At 47.0% G+C, this 19,467-nt stretch overlaps 5 protein-coding genes across 5 annotated transcripts, besides 1 other annotated feature; 2 read left to right on the top strand and 3 right to left on the bottom strand.

Annotated features, from left to right (window-relative positions):
• Window positions 1-1,056: 1,056 nt before the first annotated feature.
• Window positions 1,057-4,119, top strand: TSTA_055280 (Ulp1 protease family protein; the record flags this gene model as incomplete). The annotated part of the gene is made up of 1 exon (XM_002487089.1): window positions 1,057-4,119. The coding sequence occupies one exon, from the start codon at window positions 1,057-1,059 to the stop codon at window positions 4,117-4,119; it is 3,063 nt and encodes a 1,020-aa protein (XP_002487134.1).
• A 1,201-nt stretch (window positions 4,120-5,320) lies between these two features.
• TSTA_055270 (endo-1,3(4)-beta-glucanase, putative) lies at window positions 5,321-6,878 on the bottom strand (the record flags this gene model as incomplete). Its single annotated transcript, XM_002487088.1, has 2 exons — window positions 5,321-6,589; window positions 6,789-6,878. The coding sequence occupies 2 exons, from the start codon at window positions 6,876-6,878 to the stop codon at window positions 5,417-5,419; spliced, it is 1,263 nt and encodes a 420-aa protein (XP_002487133.1). The 3' UTR covers window positions 5,321-5,416.
• A 647-nt stretch (window positions 6,879-7,525) lies between these two features.
• TSTA_055260 (uncharacterized protein) lies at window positions 7,526-9,217 on the top strand (the record flags this gene model as incomplete). Its single annotated transcript, XM_002487087.1, has 2 exons — window positions 7,526-8,201; window positions 8,261-9,217. 2 exons carry the CDS (start codon window positions 7,526-7,528, stop codon window positions 8,998-9,000), a joined length of 1,416 nt encoding a protein of 471 aa, XP_002487132.1. The 3' UTR covers window positions 9,001-9,217.
• Window positions 9,218-9,262: 45 nt separating this feature from the next.
• On the bottom strand, window positions 9,263-10,511 carry TSTA_055250 (HIT finger domain protein, putative; the record flags this gene model as incomplete). Its single annotated transcript, XM_002487086.1, has 3 exons — window positions 9,263-9,927; window positions 9,975-10,418; window positions 10,471-10,511. The coding sequence occupies 3 exons, from the start codon at window positions 10,509-10,511 to the stop codon at window positions 9,279-9,281; spliced, it is 1,134 nt and encodes a 377-aa protein (XP_002487131.1). The 3' UTR covers window positions 9,263-9,278.
• A 2,721-nt stretch (window positions 10,512-13,232) lies between these two features.
• Window positions 13,233-14,116, bottom strand: TSTA_055240 (uncharacterized protein; the record flags this gene model as incomplete). Its single annotated transcript, XM_002487085.1, has 2 exons — window positions 13,395-14,116; window positions 13,233-13,305 (listed from the first exon to the last, which is right to left on the bottom strand). Exons 1-2 carry the CDS (start codon window positions 13,982-13,984, stop codon window positions 13,233-13,235), a joined length of 663 nt encoding a protein of 220 aa, XP_002487130.1. The 5' UTR covers window positions 13,985-14,116.
• Window positions 14,117-14,586: 470 nt separating this feature from the next.
• Window positions 14,587-14,612: a microsatellite.
• Between the last annotated feature and the right edge of the window lie 4,855 nt (window positions 14,613-19,467).

The raw sequence follows: 19,467 nt of genomic DNA, 5'->3' as shown, positions 1-19,467 counted from the left end.
GCACTATGTAACAATTTCCTAGGTATATTTAGTCCAACATTGTCCTCACTCAAGTGCACCAAGAGTAGACAGCTTGTCTCGTAATTATCAAGTTTCTCTGTATGCTTCAAAGTTTAGCAGGCTTATCTTATCGATGTCAGCCGCATCACGTGCCGACATAGCGCGGGAGCTTAGGCGCGCTTGGAGCTGTCAGTAAAGCTTCAATTTCCTCCACGCTATCAACCAGCACCGTTTGCGCCTCGCTCTCCCGGCCATCATTGCCCGCCACAACCTACCTCATTCTCTCCTCAACATGACAACAAACACACGGCCAATCACCAAAGAGAGAAAAGAATTGCCCTGTGCCCCATATTATCGACCTAGTCCAAATTGAGTTGCAACAAAGTCGATACAAACAATATCGACGGACTTTACCGTATGTCCTTCTCTCTTACTCTCTGTCACCTCATTGCCCTGCCATCTTTTACAATCGCCGGGGCAAAGCTTTCGCTTACCTCTCCTTTCACACTGTCTTTCCTCTCCTCTCAAAATTGTTGTAACTTCCCATCTCCATCTTCTTTCAACATCAATTCCAAAGCTTTCCATCAGGCGAGTTTCTGAGCTGTCAATTACAAAGATTCGACGCCGAAATCCTTTTTTTTTCTTTCATTTCAACTTCAAAGACCTCTTTCTCTCGTGTTTAGGTCGCCTACGACGCGTCCAAACCTCGTTCTCTCTTGACCTTCTCCTACACCCAACCGATCTTCTTACTCTCGAAAATCCTCGTCTATTCTCTCGTTGATCTCGTCGATCTCGTCGATCTCTTATTCTCAAATAACTGCTTTCCGTTCCTCCATACTTTTTTTTCCATGGACACTCGTCCTTCTTTCAAAAGGTTCGCACGTGGTATTTGGGAAGCAAGCTCTTTCACGACTTGCTGAGATTATTGGCATATTTTTTCTCTCGTCGAAATTCATTATCGTCATTACATACAGCGGAGGACTGTACATAAACAACAAACAAAGGTCCATTTTTCTCAAGAAAATAGGGAAAATGGACCAAGATACTGACATCGATATGGGGGGTACACAAGACTCCCTCCAGCCTCCCATTCCAGCAAACACCTCCAATATTCTTGCCGATAGACCGGTACTGCATGCTACTCTCGAAGATTATGGTCCAGTGGTTGAGAACCTGAAAAAGCCATTTGTTTTCCCATCCCAAGCCTCTGAGCGGCCACGATCACAAAAGCGTCCTCCTCCAGATTGGTTACTCTATGGTCCTAGACGTCGTTCGACCAAGGTCGAATTACCAGCGCGTCGTGAAGGGCCTAATTACGGTTTCGACCTGGGAACCTACAACCCACGAACACCAAGTTCCAGCTTTGCAGGAAGGTCGTTTACAGGGCATCCCAGAGACAAGGCAATGTTCCGACCTGGGCGAATTCCTCACATGTTTTCACCAGACCTGAGCCCAACTGAAATTCGTCGATGGGAGCGTGAACGAAGAAAATCTATTTTCGATTACGGGTCTGGCAATACCAATATCGATCTCCGAGCAATGTTCGCAGAGAGTCGGGTTGATAGGCTTCGACAGGAATACGCTGAAAACCCGATCCTAACACCACCTGAGAAGAAACTTCGGATCGATCCTGATCTAGAAGTCGCACGTTTACGCAGACCTATTATTGGAGGCTCTGGACAGCGTAATCCTTGGGATGGTTACATCTTAGAGCATAAGCGTTCATTAACCCGCGATCCTTTTCGCAAACGTCGAGATGCAGACGGCGAGGGTTCAGAACCTAAGCGTTCTCGTTTCAATGGGGATGGTACAGACGCAGACTCTCCTCGAACGCCAGTACGAGGGCCAATCCCAGGTGCATGGCCAGAAGAAGATCCCGGCGTTGAGCCAAGTGCTCTTCAACGGAAAATCGTCCTCGCTACAGGTTCTATTTATGTTCAAATCCGTCGGATCACTGGCCTCGTTCGACGTGCTCATCGAGCTGTAAAGCAGGGCATCAGAGCCAGTACCCGCTTTGCCGTTACTGTTGGAGAACGCATTAGAGAGACTCGACAGATACAGGATGTCGAAGGACCGCCAGATATCATTATGGCCACCGATGATGATGCGTTAGCTGCCAATGATCAATTGCAGACTGATATGGATGCGGGTGTCCCTTCCGATTACCTTGATATGACAGACTCCGCCGATAATTCTTCTGCTCAATTGCAATCCGAGCTTCTTGATCATACTTCTCGCTTGTCTACACGTACTGCCACTGCTGCACAAACTACTGCGACCTCTGCTAACATAATGGTTCTAGATCACATTACTCAAGACGAAGCCATGTCGGACACAAGCGTCTCAGTTCCGGAGGTGCATCCGGCTTCCACTCCTCAAATTCAACCTGCAACTTCTACTGCTGAGGTGTCGACCACGTCCGTTACTGAGGAGCACTCTGATGTGCCCTCCACTACTGAGGCTCAGCCCACGTCTGCTGCGGAGGTGCAAGAGGGGCCTACTTCCTCCATGGTCCCAGCCTTGGAAATGGACGACGAATTCGAAATGGAGGCGTTCCAACAGATGATTATGCAAGATGCTGGTCGCGACGACTCCTCATTTCCTAGTCTTTCCGATTCGATCACTTGGCTTACACGCTTCGAGCAACCGGCAGCAGAGGGTGATCCAGGAGCAAATCTTGACGTGGAGGTCAACAAACCTGAAACCGCTCAGGAGCACGCCGAAGAAGCACAAGAGTCTTCTTCAGTTGTGGCACAGGAGTCCGCCACCGATACTGTCCAGACCACTGTCGAGACCACTACTCAAATTGAAGAGCAGACTGTCGAAGAAATTCCTGGCCCTGTGACACCACCTCCACCACCAGCCGAAGATGAAGAAAGGATCAAAACTCCAGAAGAAGAAGAAGCAGCGTGGCTGGCTTATAGAGCTCGACGACTTCCTTTTGAATTAGCTGATTCTCTCGATGAGCTGGAAGACGCAGAGTATGCGCAAAAGATGCATATCTGGAGAAAGCACAACGGTCAAAAGAGATCCAAGAAAGCCGAAGAACTACTTAGGGAGGAGCGAAGAATAGATGAAACAGCCGACCAACTTGCGGCTACCGCTCTCCAGACCCCAGCACCCCCGAAACGAGTGACATGGATAGATGACGATATCGACTTTCGCTCTCCTTCTGCAGTTCAATGGTTCGCAAGAGAATCTCCACCTGCCCACGTCGGACTTCGTCTTCGTGGTGAACCCGCATTCAGGCGTGGCTATGAACAATTCAACGCAAGTGTACAGCGAAGACAAGAAGAATGGGAACGCAGAAAACAAAAAGAGCTCATCCAAGAAAGACGTCAATCCCTCAACCGCGTCGGTATACCTGACGGAGAAAGTCCAGTCCGACCTTTGACGGCTGAATGGGAACAACGCTTGGATTCGGCAATGTCTGGCCCAGCGAATCGCGTCTTAGCATCAACAGGAGATGCAGATCTTACGAAGCAAAAGCTCAATACTTGCTACTCACCTTTGGCTTGGTTGAACGATGAAGTTATCAACGCCCATCTGACATACACTGTTGAACATCTCCGCCGGAAGGCAAACAACCTTGCACGAAATGTTACACCAAAATACCACGCTTTCAACAGTTTCTTCTACAGTTCCTTACGTCGAAATGGTTATGCAGGTGTCCAGCGTTGGGCTCGACGCGGAAAGATTGGCGGAAAAGACCTTTTGAACGTTGAAACTGTCTTCATTCCCGTCCATGAAGGTGCACATTGGACTTTGCTCGTTGTCAGTCCCAAAATGAGGACTATTGAGTACTTTGACTCCCTTGGAGGAATCCCAGATTCGTTCGTACACAATATCAAGATCTGGCTCAAGCAAGAACTGGGAGATCTTTACAAGGAGTCTGAATGGGTATTTCTCGACACACCGTCGCCTCAACAAGACAACGGAAGTGATTGCGGTGTGTTTCTTCTTACGACTGCCAAAGCTATCGCCCTTGGCTTGAAACCAACCATCTACGGGCCTGAGCAAATTCCTCTTATTAGAAAGAAGATCGTTGCAGAGATACTCAACGGAGGCCTCACTGGGGATTTTGACCCCGTGGGGTCCTACAGATTTGTACAATTATAGTTTTTTGGTGTTTTTTTTGTATGGTTTTTGGCTTTCGGTGTGATCCTTTTTCGATTCTTTTTCTTTTTTCCTTGTTTTCATGTATGAATACCATGTACTATGGGATGGACCCTCCCCACCCAACACTCAATTCCTCGATGTGCCACTACGAGGAGGGGGGTTCCATCCCATAGAATCACTTCGTGTATAAATTTCATGTACTATGGGATGGAGCCCCCAGTGTACAAGCCACAACTTCGGTTGTAATGGGGGTCCATCCCATAGAAATCTCTCCATGTACAAATCACTTCATGTACTATGGGATGGACCCCTACAAGCCACTCCTCGACATACCACTATGAGGAGGGGGTCTATCCCATAGAAATTCTTCATGCTTTTTCATGCTCTATGGGATGGACCCCCTACAAGCCACTCCTCAATATGCAATTACGAGGAGGGGGTCCATCCCATAGAAATTTCTTCTTCGTGTACAAATTTCATGTACTATGGGATGGACCCCGTCCCCAAAACCACTCATCGCTGTCTCATCGCTGTCCCACTACACTACAGCGAAGGGGGTCCATCCCATAGAATTTTCTTTTTCCTCTTTTCCTACGACGACACGAATGTCTTTGATGTTATGAAGCGACGAAATGACTTTGATCTGTGATACCCCCGATGCTAGTTGAGGTCGTTCTCTTTTGAATTTGGATCTGGATTCGGAGTTTGGTTTTGGGAATTCCTCCTAGCATCACACTTTGGCGTTTTGCATGTATTATACACTTTGGATTTGCGAGGTCCTCCTGGTCAAATGCTTGGTTTGAATTGTGAGTTGGAGTTGGGTTGAGGTGGTGATGCGACCGCAATTTCTTGGTTGATGGGCTTTGCCCTCCTGAGCATTGATCGAGTTGCGGTGGTGGTGATGGCTTGTATGTACATATTATTTTCTGACATGTAGGGCCTCTGAGCTACGGCTTTGTATGATATAGGAGAAATAAAACTGTTGATGAGCGATAGTATCCTCTGTAGAAAGTAGATATCTTGAAGATGTAAATGACGGTAGAGTGTGGCTGTATCTATTCTTTTCTGGCCCTGTGAGTGTTTCTGAGAACACCCTTTTGCTACGGCTTTGTATAAGCTGGCTAGATCAAGAATTCTGTTGATAATTCATTTTCCGGCAGAAGTAGAAGATGTCAACATTGAAGGTAATTGAAACTTTTTGTGTATTCTAATGGTATACACTCTATCGATACAACTTTCAATCCAGAATGCGCCAAACTACAGGCTCGTCCATCATCTAAAAATATAAGCAAGTCGCTCACATCTCCGGTACACCAGGAGTCTTGACACCATCAATCCGGCAGACAACATTGCAAGGCCGCGGTGCCTCGCCCGTCAGGTTATACGCAATCTCAATCCATTCAATCCCCAAATGTACGCTGTTTCCCACTGTCAAATTACCCGACCACAAACCACCATCACTCCAGATGTTGACAATCAATCTACTAGGATCGACGGGGACACCATATGCCAGACTAGCCTGTAGCCGATCCTCGACGTACCAGCGAGACATACCGGGAAGCCAATCGAGACGATAAGTTGACCATTGTGTCCATGGAACGTGAGCATCGACTGCGACTTGAGAGCCCGGTATGACGATATTGCGAATTGGGTCGTAGTCCGGTTGATTGGCGTAGTGTGCGCGGTTTGGAGGGTCCGAAGTAAGGATTTCAATATCTGATTCGCTCGTTCGTGAGAAGAAGGTGAATATGCCGACACAGGCACCAGTTGACGGTGGTAATCGTGCCGCAATGCGTTGAAAGCGAGGGTCTTCCTGAATACGCATGTCTGCCATCTCGTCGTTTCTCTTCCCAAAGGCCTTGTTCTCAATCAACGGCGGCGAGAGGATGGGTTCGTCGTTTCCGAGAATACGAAGTCGAACACGGAAAGAAACGTGCATGAAATTCGAAATATTCGTCTCGATTTCTGCAGTCGAGGAGTAGCGTTCGAATCTTTTAGTTCGCATAGCCAGGAAGCTGGTACCGCCAGCCAGGGACCTCGTCAGAAAGGCATTCTGGTTCGAGTTCGCGATAGGGATAGGGAAAAGCTGAGAACCACTGCGTTGCCAGTCCTGGATGAGCCACTCGGCTGCAAACGGTGTATCTTTGAGCAATATAGGTGCGGCATTGATGTCGTTATTCTCGGTTGCAGTGCTGGCATCTGCTTGCGTGATGGGTTGAAACTTGAAGTCTTTGGCCGCTAGAAGATTGAGAGGAACCTGTCGGAAATCCCAGAAGCGGTGATGCTGGAAATATCCAGCGTCGGGGCCTGAAACGCTGTAGCAGTCACAGGGTGGTCCTCTTTTCTCGGTAGACGAGTCTGTTGAGAAGGGTGTCTGGACGGATCGAGCGGCCGACACAGTCGTCAGGGTTATCAGAACGAAGAAGGTGAGATAGTATTGCATGGTGATAGCATATAGAACGTTGTAGTTCTGTCCGATTATATATGCGTTGTAATGTTGTTACTTTGATCATCCATGTCTTGTGAAGTGTTGTGTTTTCGTTCCGATCGAGTCGATTGACCTTTCCATATTGGCTGTGTCGGGGAAGGAGCGACCTGTCTATTGCACGGACATTAGGCAGGTACGCAAGAAAAGAGCCATTATTGTCTGTAGAATGAGTGGGAGTAACTGCAAAGAATTGTAAGGCTTCATCTGCTGTTTTAACCCTCAGTATCGCGACTGGCCGGACATGAAAGGCTGCGATCTCAGCCACCAGCATATTCGACTCTTATATCGGCATACTTACCAGTCAATCGAACAGATCTGCATGAATTTAGATCATTTTTAATCATCTAACCATCACGATACCTAGGTTAGGGCAACTTAGGGCAAATTTCCTCAATAGGAAAACATTGCTAAATCTGGGAAGTTCTGTGGCAATGCGAAGATTACACGGCAGCGCGGTAAATACAGCGTAACGCAAATACGAACATGCAAGAATCAGCGTCACCTCAGCCATGCAGCTGGTCATTGCAGAAGGCGCTGGTCCAATAACATAGCGGCCACGCAGTCCGAAAGCGGGGGCTGAGACTTATCCCGCACTTCAATTGGCTCTTTCAGTAATACGGGCCGAAGCCAAACAAGCTAGCGATACTAGCGCATACATACAAGACAAAAGCGTAGGAATGACCGGGTGAGGCCCAACCCTCCCACAAAGAGGGCGAATTCTCCTTTATTTCGCTCTTCCGCCTCTTCTGCCCATACAATCTCTCTCTGCTGCCCCTTCAAGAGACCGCAAACCCTACATTTCCTCTCTAGATATCCCCAATTTCGTCCTAAAGATGAACATTACGTGTTGAATTTCAATACAGTAACCGCCTGACAATGACCACAACCCTTGAAAGAAGCCTCTCGAGAGCTTCCAGCATGTCCATATCCGTTTCCAGTCCTCTACTCTCTGTCCACCGCGATATCACACCCCCAGCCATGCCCGACGCGGGCGTGGCTCACCTCCATGACCGCTTGAACTATCTGGATTCCCGAATAAGCGAGCTTCGCTCGGTAATATTGACCAAAGACTCCTATGTCGAACGCCGAAACAGAGAAGATCTATACATCCGACGCGAATTCGAGACGCAAAGAACCATCTCCGAACGTATCGATGTGGGCGTGACCATCCTCAAGACCGAGCTGAATCAAATCCGGAACAGCGTCTCGTCGTTGAATGGGGATACAGCGTTCCTACGCAACGACGTCGCGCGTCTCCAGAAGAATGTCCAACAGTTACAAGTCGACACTGCTTTTCTGCGTAACGATGTCACTCGCCTTCAAAAGAGCGTCCTACAGATACAAGTCGAATTGGAAGCTCTGAAATCGGAGGTTTGTGGCTGTCGTACGGAGATTAAGCAGTTGCACACGACTGTCCAGCAGTTGCATACGGCAGTCAATCAATCCGAACGCGTTCGATTCAATTCATTAGCGACTACGGTCCATGCTCCGATAAATGCTGTCCCCAAGATTGATCAAGATGGAACGTTACGATACCCTAATTGGTTCCCTAGGACTGTGTGGCGTTTTTGGTGTCTGAAGAAACGCAGTCGAAGTGAGTGCAGTCTAGACTTTGTAATCAATGACGCGTGTCATTCTAACTTGTTGTTGAAGTTGATCGCCTGCTTGAACTCGCCGAGTTCTATGAAGTCGAAGGATATGAATACTGGGGTCGAAATCATCTTGATGATTTCGTCCCCTGGGATGACGATGACGATTCAAGTGATTATAGCGACCACCCAAACAATCTCACACGTGCAGAGGCAGTGTATCAATATCCTGAAGCGTGTCACCAAGCTCTTGCCGCTACCTTGGGGTTGAATTATCACAAGATTCGCAAAGCTGTTGGAGAAAGCCCTAATTCACGGATAGCCACTGCCACGAAGCGACCTGTCGATGACGTGGTGTCTAACCCTCAGGTATCGTCTAAACAGAAGCAAGTCAAGATTGGCAGACGTCCGCGCGATGTCTCGCCGACTTTGCTACAGAGGCTCGTCTACGGCGTCCCATCTGTAGCGTCCAAGTCCGTTTCTTCGGAACTTGAGGACAGGCTTGTGTGGCGTGAACATCCACGCGAGGGATCTGAGATATCAGACGAAGCACTATCCAAGTTGAAGGGGCTTTCAAGCGATATAGGATCGATACTGCGCGCCATTGAACGTGGGAAGCTCTACGTCAAATCCGAGCAGATGCATGCTTCTCCTATAGAGTCGCGTGCACGACACGACATCAAGGGCGAGAGATCTGAATCTCCAATGGCTGTGGAAGAAGAAGTTCGATCAACACATACGGTTTCGACTGAGATTATATCGCCGACCGGATCTCTTCCAGACACTGCCAGTATGATGTCGTAATCATCCATCTATAATCCTTTATCCCCCCTCCCCCTTTTTGCATATTGTACAGCATTTACGGCGTTTTATTTGATTGGAAGATACCCTGCATAGCGAACTGGTTTGAAGGTGATTGTTGGATATGATGATGGATATACTAACCATTTTATACTATATACATTGTAAATATTCTTTGCATGAGTGTATATATGTGAAATGGACCGAAACTTACTAACTCGTCCGTTGTATTACTACTACTCGGCAGATCGAGTAAAACTAGGCATCGTGTTTGGGATATGCTAGGGAAGTATCACGCTATGATCCACGAGCGATTCATCCTGGGTTTCGTTTCTTCCAGCCGCAACTTCAGCTTCGTCTTCGTTCTCGTTTCCGTCCTCAGATTCATCCTCGTCACTAGACTCCTCACTCGACGAACCCTCACTACTTGTATAATCCTCCTCCTCTTCATCTCCATTCCCACTATTCTCATCCTCATCCTCAACTTCACCCGGACGATCCTTCAAATAAACCTCTTCCAAGATAAACCTCCTCTTACCAGATACCCCTGACATCGCCACACCACCCTCCGTATCTGTTTCCAGCTGACGCAAATCACCTTTCAAAACAAATATACTCGGAAACTCAAGCACGCTTTTCCCACGAAGAACATCGCGTAAAGTCGCTGATGGTTCTAGCGGTACCAGGACAATATTTATTGTAGCCGCTCGATGACGATGGAGGTATAAGTAGACGTTGCGGTGGGAATTGTTCGCTTTTTCTGTAGAGGACTGTTGCTCGTCCGTAGGTATATTGTTACGGTCACTATTTGAAATAGGGAAGACTCGATCGTAGGCTTCTTTCAACGGCGTAGTCTCCAGACAAGGTCTGACAATCGTCTGTCCGGTAGCTGGCACAATCCATTCCACGCTCCAGTTTAGGCATTTATGTCTATTCCGTCAGTTCCAGCACATTTCCAGCAAAGGGGAGAAACATACTTAGGATGGACCCTGGAATGATTCATCTTCCTCCTCGATAATCCCCCAGGAGCACGCACAAGCTTAACACCAGCCTCTGCAGCAGCACGCACAAACCCAAGTTCACCTTTCACCATCCTCGGCGCCGCATTGGCATTCTTATCCCCTCTTTTCCTTTTCTTCCCACCATTCTCGGCAGTAGTCTTGAGCATATACTCATGCTCCAACTCAATCCCTCTATTCTCCGCGTCTCGCTCCGCACGTTCCAAACTCCGCTCAATGCCCGTGATGAAATTAAAGTCACGATCAAACGATACCTCCGTCGCGAGTTGGGAGCGGGTTAGGTATGCTGCTGGATCGCGGACGCCGGTGCATGAGGACCAGGTTTTGTGTTTCCGGGTGCAAGGCAGGGAGCATGTGCGGATGGAGCAGCGGGGACAGCGGTATTTGGGGGTATTGATGTGGCTGTTTTTTGAGTTAGAATGGTATAAAATTATTGGTGGATTGAAAGGATTACCAGATATTGCAGAGTTGGGAGAGGAGGGAATCTTCGGACATTGTGGTTGTGATTAGGGTGTTGACTTGGTTGGAAGAGTTGGCGATGACGGAAAGCAGGAGATATTTTCTTATCGGCTGGCTTATCGATAAACTGGTAGATAAGGCGAAGGTCCCATTTCAATTCATTCTTCGACTACATATATGCATCCTCTTTCTTCTAATGTTTTCAATCCACTACCATTCTCAACATCACATAATCCACATTATCATGTCCAGCTGCTACTTAGGCCTCTCTTCCACTCTTATAGTGCGACTTTGTAAAGATCATGTGGCCCTCGGACCGATATTTATCCGTACAGGATAGAAGATCTCACTCCTTAAGATAGTTTTCCCTTAGATATAGACAAGCAGACAGAGAATACGAACGTTGAGAACGCTCTACCAAGAATCCCTCATTTCCCAAATGGGAAGCGTACAACTGATATCTCTACTACTGCTCATAATCCTTGGCAGCCAGATCTTCCTCTGAATTCTTTACAGACTTTTACGCGCAAGATAATCCCAATATGTAAGGATATCCGGTGTATCCAATTCAACTGTCCACCATAACGGTCTGTATGAAAAAGAGCAATTGGTGATGTGTGGAAGAGACGTTTGAAGAGCCTGGACGAAGGAAAGCAGGAGATGCGGAGTTTTAAGACACGAAAAGAGCGAGTAAATTCTCCTTAGGTAATGAACGCCTGAGAAAATATTCACAACTGTGTTGAGACGTTAACGAGCTCTGATCCTATTGCTGTGAATAGATTCAAGGTTATATAGACACTACTGAGGAGCATCGTATGCTTTAATGGAAACCTTGTCAGCTATGATTATTCTGCTTTGTATACCATACACTTGGTTTAATCTCATACAACGATCTTCCCCGGTCTCGATATCCTAAAGCTACGTTGTCCATTTCATCTGCCATGCCGCACTCTTTCTAGAGACTCTAGACTCTCATCAAGGCTGAAACTCTGCATTGTCATTGCCTCGTCGTTTCGGGCGTAGATAATCTACAGCCCTTTCAAGCGCAGCCGCGCGTCGTGCAGAGTACAATTTCCTTTAAAACACAGTCATACCCAGTTCTACCTCTTGTGATCCACCGATATCTTTGAATCTTGCTCGTTCGCTCTTTGGTATCATATCGATGATGCGTATAGTTAGTTGTGTTCTGATTTCTGATCGCCTACCAGACGGAGGGAATATTGCCTGTCTCGCCTGAGTGTCAGGAGGCAGAACCACCAGCTAGAAATATCTGATAGAAATAGGGAGTGGGATAAAAGTTGAAGTTGGAAAAGGAAGAGACATAGGGAAGGAGGGGAATTTATACCCCTGACAGACGCCCTAGCAAAACCTGCTTCCACGTCCCAACGTTGAACCGTTCACCGGGAGCGTCCCGGCCGTTCATCTCATCTCATGAAAGACTCGCCATTGCCCTGAAACGATTCTCTCCCTCGCCAGTCAAACATAAAGTTTGGTCTCTATCTGGATACTCAGCATACGCCCTGTAAACGGCCAAACCCATCTCCAGCCCATCATGATCATTCCTGGAGCGTGAGGTCTGATACGCCTTGAGATTTCCTGCCACATTCGGTGGTTGGAAAGGCGCAGGTAAGATCGGGGAAGACCGATCAATCATTGTTCGTATCAAACGGAATACTTCAGTACACCAGAGCCAGACTGTCCATATCAAAACAAAGAATCCACTTGGCTATGTTGTATTATTGAATATCAATTTCATTCGGGTGGATTACCCCAGAGACTGAACAACCAGGCGGCTCTAAGCTGTCTTGTCTTCAGACAGAGACAGAAATAATATCAGCCTATCAAAGAATCAGCTCTCACTCATCAGAAAGAAGCTGCTAAGGAACTTGATAAACCACAGAAAATAGACGCATTCTGTAGAATCTAGAGTTGTCTCACCATAGAGGAGTCGATTAGGGTACCATCCCCCAAACCCTAGCCCTAAGTACCGCAGCCACTCTAATAAGTCCGCACCCTCTTCCACTGGCAGTATTCAGGCCACTGACCAAAAGATGAGTAATACAACAAGTCATCAGTAGGCTTACTCAGTCTAGGCAACCAGATCATGAGTAATCGACATCAGCAAAGTCATCCCGCCGCTAGCTACCTACCCAACAGCCCTACATGACCACATATACAAGATTACAGAGTTACAATCGGAGGATAAATATAGAAAATCTTATCAATAATATGTATGCCAACTAACTATGCGATGTAAATGCAATGCAAACAAAGCGATATAAATGCTATCCTAATAATGCAAACGCTAAACCAAGATGCCAGAAAGCCAAACCAAGCAAACAAAAAATGGTATCGTAGCGAATATTAGAACGAGGAACAACGAGAAATACATGAGGGGGTATATCAGAAAAGGAAGTTGGTATCAAGAAGAGACGAAGCAAAACAAACAGCAGGCCGGAAAGCAGAAACTCCATCGCTTTGAATGGAAAAAGACAGCAAGGGCAAAAAGAAGAAAAAAAGACGACATTCGGATTATGACCGGATTATGGATAGAGGGGTAAAATGCCAGATAAGGTAGGGTAAATGAGTCACAAGTGTTGTTGGTGAAGATTGAGTAGCGGTGAGTGTCAAGATGGATGGTCGGAGGACGCTGCACCGTAAGAAAAAAAGAGATAGCCGCGGGTCGCGCTGTAATGACGATACCGTATTGTATTGTACGGGTGTGGTCACGGCCCAACGGGAAGGTTTACCGGTACTTCATCTCACCGAGGTGAATGAATACGGCGCGTTGAAGAAAGCAATGGTCGACGTAGAAAGTCGAGTAGATGAACTGGCATGATGAGCAGAGAAGCGAATGCGCCCGGCGCAGGTTGTACACACGTACATGTAAACATGTAGATAACGTATGTAAACAATCACATGCGACCAGAAGAAGTCTTTGTCGACGACGAAGAAGACCGATGTTTCTTTCCCGCGATCATAACAGGACGCTTCTTCTTCGTACTTCGCTTCGCATTCTCACGCTCTGCCGCGGCTAACTGTGCCATTTTGAACGCCTGTTGGGCGCGCGCATGTGCATGCACATGTGCCAGAAACCGAGCCCGTCGCTCATCCTCCTCTGCTGCGGCGCGCATCATTTGGATTTGCTCTTCGGTCGTGAGATCGTCTGCTCCCGAAGGCAGACAGACTGGATCTGAGGCAGCGGATTCTTCGTCGATGGCACTTTCAGAAGGTGGTGTAAGAGGTAGATCAGTGGGGAAGAGGTCTTCGTCGGAGAGATAGGAGCTTGCTGTTGATTCTTCAGAGTCGGGACTGAGCAGGGATGGTCTGTTGGGCCAGGAGGGGAAAGCACAGGCTGAGCTCATTCCCATGGCGCTGGAGAAGGAGGATTTGCGAGGCGTGATGTCGAGAAGACCGTCGTTGGGGGTTGGTGGGGGAGGAGGTGGTGGCAGTGATGATGGTGAGGGCGAGGATGATGTGCTCCCGCTGAAACTGTAGCTGAACCTCATGTTGTCTTTGTGTAGTGTATTCGTGTGGTGTGGAGATGACAGATGTGTGGAGGTCAGGGAGAAGAGGCGCGGTTATATACAAAAATAATTGTATACGCGACAATCAATACGGGGAAAGTCCCGGCAATCGGGTGTGGGGGGGGTTCGCTTTAACCGCTTCTGGCAGAACGGCGTGTTTCCGAGAATTCGTAACAGTCCGGAGAAGACTTTTGGTGGTAGTGGATTTCGTACGTATTTGCAAGTTTGGAGAATAGGAAAAGAAAAGAGGGACAAGACAGATAAATAGATAACAGCGATAAAGAGCGGTGACAATCAAACGGCCCCTGCAGCACCGCGAGGATGCAACAATAACAGATAATAGGGCGAGAGGCTTGCAGCAGTGTTAGCCCCGTGGAGCGGTCCGATGTGACGGTCAGCCTGACTTGGGTGGGGGATAAAATCGTAGCCGACAGAAAATCCGCTAGAGTATTTTCAATTAGCAGCGCTTGCCGTGGTTCTAGTCGGGTCTATTTTCTGGTTGGTGTGATCTGGCAGTTCAATAGGCGGTGTCGATAGTCCAATGTCGTGCCGCAAACACACTTCTGTTGTCTCGTTTGTTGTTGTTTTTCTTTTTTTTTTTTTTTTTTTTGCGGACTGACTCACTCGAGCGACGAACAGGATTATATAGACAGACAGAATCTGGGGGTGCACAGACAGTCAAGCAAGGTTGGAATGTGTAAAAAATTAGTAATTTCTGCTTCCGGTGCAACAGATTCCGATATACTTTATCGATAACCGCCGCAAGGGATGAAGCGGTCTACCTTGCGGTATGCCAAACACCTCACACAGCAGGATGCACTGGCTCTTTCCCCGGCCGATCGATCAGTCAGTGCGGTGTGGATGGATTTGTCAAGTTTGAAATGCGTCTGATCCAGGATATTTATCGTGACTGACTCTGTTTTGAAGGATCTAGCCCGGCAAGTTGCACCAACGGAGCTTGGGCGCGCGCTCTTTGTCTTCTTGACCTTTGTCTGCTAAGCTCTGTTGACAGCCCTTTTGACGAATTCGATAGATCGAATACTCAATATCAATCGAGCTCAACTAGCAGAAAATGCGACCTGTCTGGACCAGTCGGGACTGTTGGCAAGTATTGAACGGGCTCGGGGGCCGTGTGTACTGAACAGATCGATTTTGAAGTGGTATATACCTCTGGGAACTACACTTATATACATGGCATTTCAGATTATTGATTCGTACCCAAACGCAGCAACATCCACTGCCTTCCAACACAATGGGTCCAGGGGAAGCGGGAAGCGGACCGCACCATGCTGTCGGGATAATCCTACGATAGTAGCTTATACTACTCCGTATAGTAATTTCTTTTCTTTTTTCAATTATGGTCTACCCCAGCCGCTACATAAGTTACTTGAATAGGTAATACGGCAACAAGGACAGGATACCCCGGTTGATTTTGCTGTTGCCATGAGACTCGTATGAAGTTTCTGAAGTATTCACTACACTATTCACTTTTCCAAGGACAATAATCCTAGCTTTAGACGGTTAGGACGTCCGTAGTCAGCTCTATTCTTCCCAAAGCGTAAAGCAGCCTTGACGGGTATTTTCGCCCTGTTTCTACCCAAGATCCACCACTCCCGCCGACCTGGCAACGGTTTCAAATTAAGGAGGAATTGAGTTATTAACGAGGATGAATAGCTCCCCCTTCCCTCCCCATCGGTCCATTACTACCGTCCCAGCCTGCCGGATCCTTTGGAGACGGCACAGTGCAAGAACATACAAAACGGAACACATTCCGTCGACTTTTAAACTTTGTACTCTGCACGAATGTCCTTTTATGAGACATCTGCTGAAGTTTAGCCAGGTCCAGCCCCCCCTAGTCGATATTCCGGGGAAGCTATCGCGGTTCTTCCGCGGGAGGTCACTAGACCCAAAACAGGGATGTGAGTCCACTCCCTTGGGTACGTACTTCAGGGGGCGCGATTGCATCGATCGGCTCTGCCTCCTTACGGGCGGAAACGGGAATGTGCTGATCTATCATACTTCATGAGCATGTGCTTCCAGTTGTTTTGCACTGTCAAGTAGTATTGAGGTACTGCTTGAATTTGGGTGGAATAGTAAGTAGATGGATACGGACCGAGGTAGGTATCACTTCAAGCGCTCCGTTACGCCGACTACTCCGTCCGCACTATCGGCAGGTTTTGGCATTTCTCAAACGCAACACCAGCAACTCAATATTCAGAATGGCAGAACCAAATGTCACCCCAAACCTTGATACTGTACATACTCAATCTCCTTACTTGCCAATACTGAATATCAGGAATGATACACCGCTCTTCGTGTCGTCATCACTGCTTCTGGCATGTACACATCCGATTACCGTGCATTAAATATCTGTGTGGCTGCTTGTGGCGTCAGCCACGCAATCTGTAGAATGTCTGAAAGTGGTAGTACTCTTGTACATACTACTCCGTACATAGACCAGTTACGGAGGTGCTCGGCCAGTATTCTAATATGCGTACCATCTTTACAAAAAACAAACTTACATATTCCATGCCCCTGCACATGTTTCAATCAGCGACTGAACTCGTTGAATAGTATGTGAATCGTACTCTCAGTTCAGAGTGATATGCAATCAAGCGGATGGACGGGTAACCACACAAATCTAGACCCCAAGCTAAGGGCTTCTCCAACTAGTCCAAAAAAGGCAGTAAAAAAAAATCCCATAACCGCGCCAATCACAATTTGCGAAATTAATTAATTGCAATGGATAAATGGATGTTACCAAGATAAAATGACCGATATCTTTCCTGCAAATTGCCGGTTTATGCCGGGGTGGGAGTTGGGAGTTGTTTAGGATGTTCTAGAAGAGCTTTGGAAGTTGATTCATTTATTTGATGTCCTTAGACTGTACCTACTAGTAACTACGGAGTACTTTGCATGTAACATAGTTACTGCGACTTGGACGGAGCAAGTCGGAGGTATCGCGATGGCATGAACGATTCAACTTCCAGACAGGCAGAAGCGAAAACTGTTGGCCATATAATCTGCGGACTCCAGATACACGTGGTCAGTGTCAGCTTGTATCTTCAGCGACCCCCAACACAGCACTCAGCAGTCGCATATCCCTAATTGCAAAAGGAAAAGATACACCGCCTAGACTATTGCCGTGGAGATGACTATGTTTCGTACTTGATAGTTGAGCCGCCGGCGGCAGTCAACTCCCCCATCTTATTATTATGCGAGTTTCATCCTGCTGACTTTGCTTAGCAAATACATGTCGGTGAATCACTCGAATACGAAGTGTCTGATATATCATAAATCGTTACTAGAATGAATCAGTCTAATCAGAGCAATCAACCTAATCAGATCTTCCCATCCGGTCTTCCCCGACAGCCCTTTTTTCTGATTTATCCAATCAGATTCTCGCATTGTAGCAGATGTCGTCGATCATTTGAATATATCCTGCGATAGACGCGTTGATTGGTTGATCTGTTTGTCTGTCACTGTCACATTTTGTTCCCCCGCCAATACATACATATATAAACCCATTTATGTGATGGGCCGAGGAGATACTTAACTACTCCATACATAGTACTCTATTCATCAGGAATACTGATAACGCTTGTACCGCGATATCCTTGTCTATTCATATTGACTAGATACTCGGATGTTATGATTCAGAGTACAGCTGTCACGGTACTCTAATATTGGCGGCTAAATTTGGATAGCGGCGCGAAAAAAAAATAATTCGTCAGGAAAATAGTCACTTGATTCTGCTGGTTTGTATCTTGACCAGTCACTCGTTCCCACGGAGTTATGGCTGCTACTATTAAATAATTAAACTCGGTATATTCGTACAACCACCACAAATTCATGCTCGGCGCTTACACGGTGATACATCTTAAGAACCAGTCATCTGTCTGCGTCTGTGATTGCAAATCGATCGGATCATTTGAAATATGCACGCACCATGATCCGTGATCATATACTCCGTTCACATCTCGTCGACGATGGAATTACCTAAAAGGGAAGGTCGACTATATCGCGAGATAAGCTTCTTACTTTGTGTCATGGCAGATGACTCATATCGCCAACATGAAAGCCAACGCAAGTACACATCAAAGAAGACAAGACAAGGCGCATCGTTGGGCCACCATACACAGCCCAGATAGGATTTCAACAGCCTTGCTATCTTGAATAATATCAACGTGGCCGGGTGTCAAAAGTTCTCACCGCCAGGCCCGTTTTCGCTGGTGTCGATAGATATATCAAGGATTAGGGTTATCGGGCTGCATGAAGCCGGATACTTTTTCAGGCATATACTTCCATATCCATTTTGTTCCGATCCCGCTATTCATACGGTCTACCTTACTCACCGGAGAAATCGAACAAGATCTTGATTCTGTGTATGATGATTAATAGATGAATAATCTGGTTTCCTGGATATTTGCAGGCCAACAAGGGACAACGGCCGACACCGCCGCGTATTTGTATTTTGTAGTTGTGCGGTGCACGTGCTGGATTCCGCCTTGTCTATTTCGTGTGCTGTCACTCGGATACCATCTGAAGCGCAACGGTTGCATTTGCTGAGTTTCGATGGATGACTGCCTATGGATTCATCGGGGTAATTGGTCATGTTTAACCGTCGGTGAAACACTTGCCACTGAGACTTCCTGAACACAGAGCTTACGCGACTATTCATACGAGGAATAGAATCATGTTTTTACTTAACAGCCAAGTATCTATCTCGCGGCTCTCGCAATTGTCAGCATAGATCGTGGAGTATCGCGTTTTCGCGCCGTATTAGCATTTACATACCCTGTTACAGCAATACGAACACTTACAAACTTCGTACGGAACAATACGGGCATTTGCGCCGTTCTACTCCGTATGTATCCAGAACTCTCATAGACCTCCTCTGCTTTGTACTCTTACCAGAGAAAGAAAAACCTACTCTTCGATTAACTTTCTTTCATGGATCTCTAGAAATTTGCACATGATTACTCATAATAAAGACAATTAGCCGACGGAGACCTGAGAGTTTCGCGGAGAGTCGTTGAGTAGAAGTAGGGCCAGACTTACCCCATAGTTTGGAGACACCCCACGTTTTGTGGGGCCAGACGGTTATTTGAAGATCATATTAGTGAGTGCATCTAGTATACTATCTTCATCAGTAGTCGACTGCAGGAAATACGGAGCAGAGAATCAGAAAATATAAACTCTAGCGGTGAGACGAGGATTATGAAATAATTCACCAAATCCATCCATCAACCTATACCTCTGTATTTTGAGTAAAGTTAAATCAATGGGTAAAAGACGGGGAATATAATTTTGCCTCCTCCGCACGGAAAATATCGTGGTCGGCTACTTACCCGATGGAGAAATGGAGCGGTTTCCTATGCTAGGTATCCATGTTCTTCTGTAGCTCTGAAGATGAATTTGGTTTGATGTGGAGGTGAGTTTCTCAGTGAAGGAGTCTGTTTTAT

This window comes from Talaromyces stipitatus, genomic scaffold (assembly GCF_000003125.1).
Source record: "Talaromyces stipitatus ATCC 10500 scf_1105507295487 genomic scaffold, whole genome shotgun sequence".
Classification (NCBI taxonomy): domain Eukaryota; kingdom Fungi; phylum Ascomycota; class Eurotiomycetes; order Eurotiales; family Trichocomaceae; genus Talaromyces; species Talaromyces stipitatus.
Note: the sequence above shows the minus strand (reverse complement) of the source record. Positions and strands in the feature narration are given on the sequence as shown.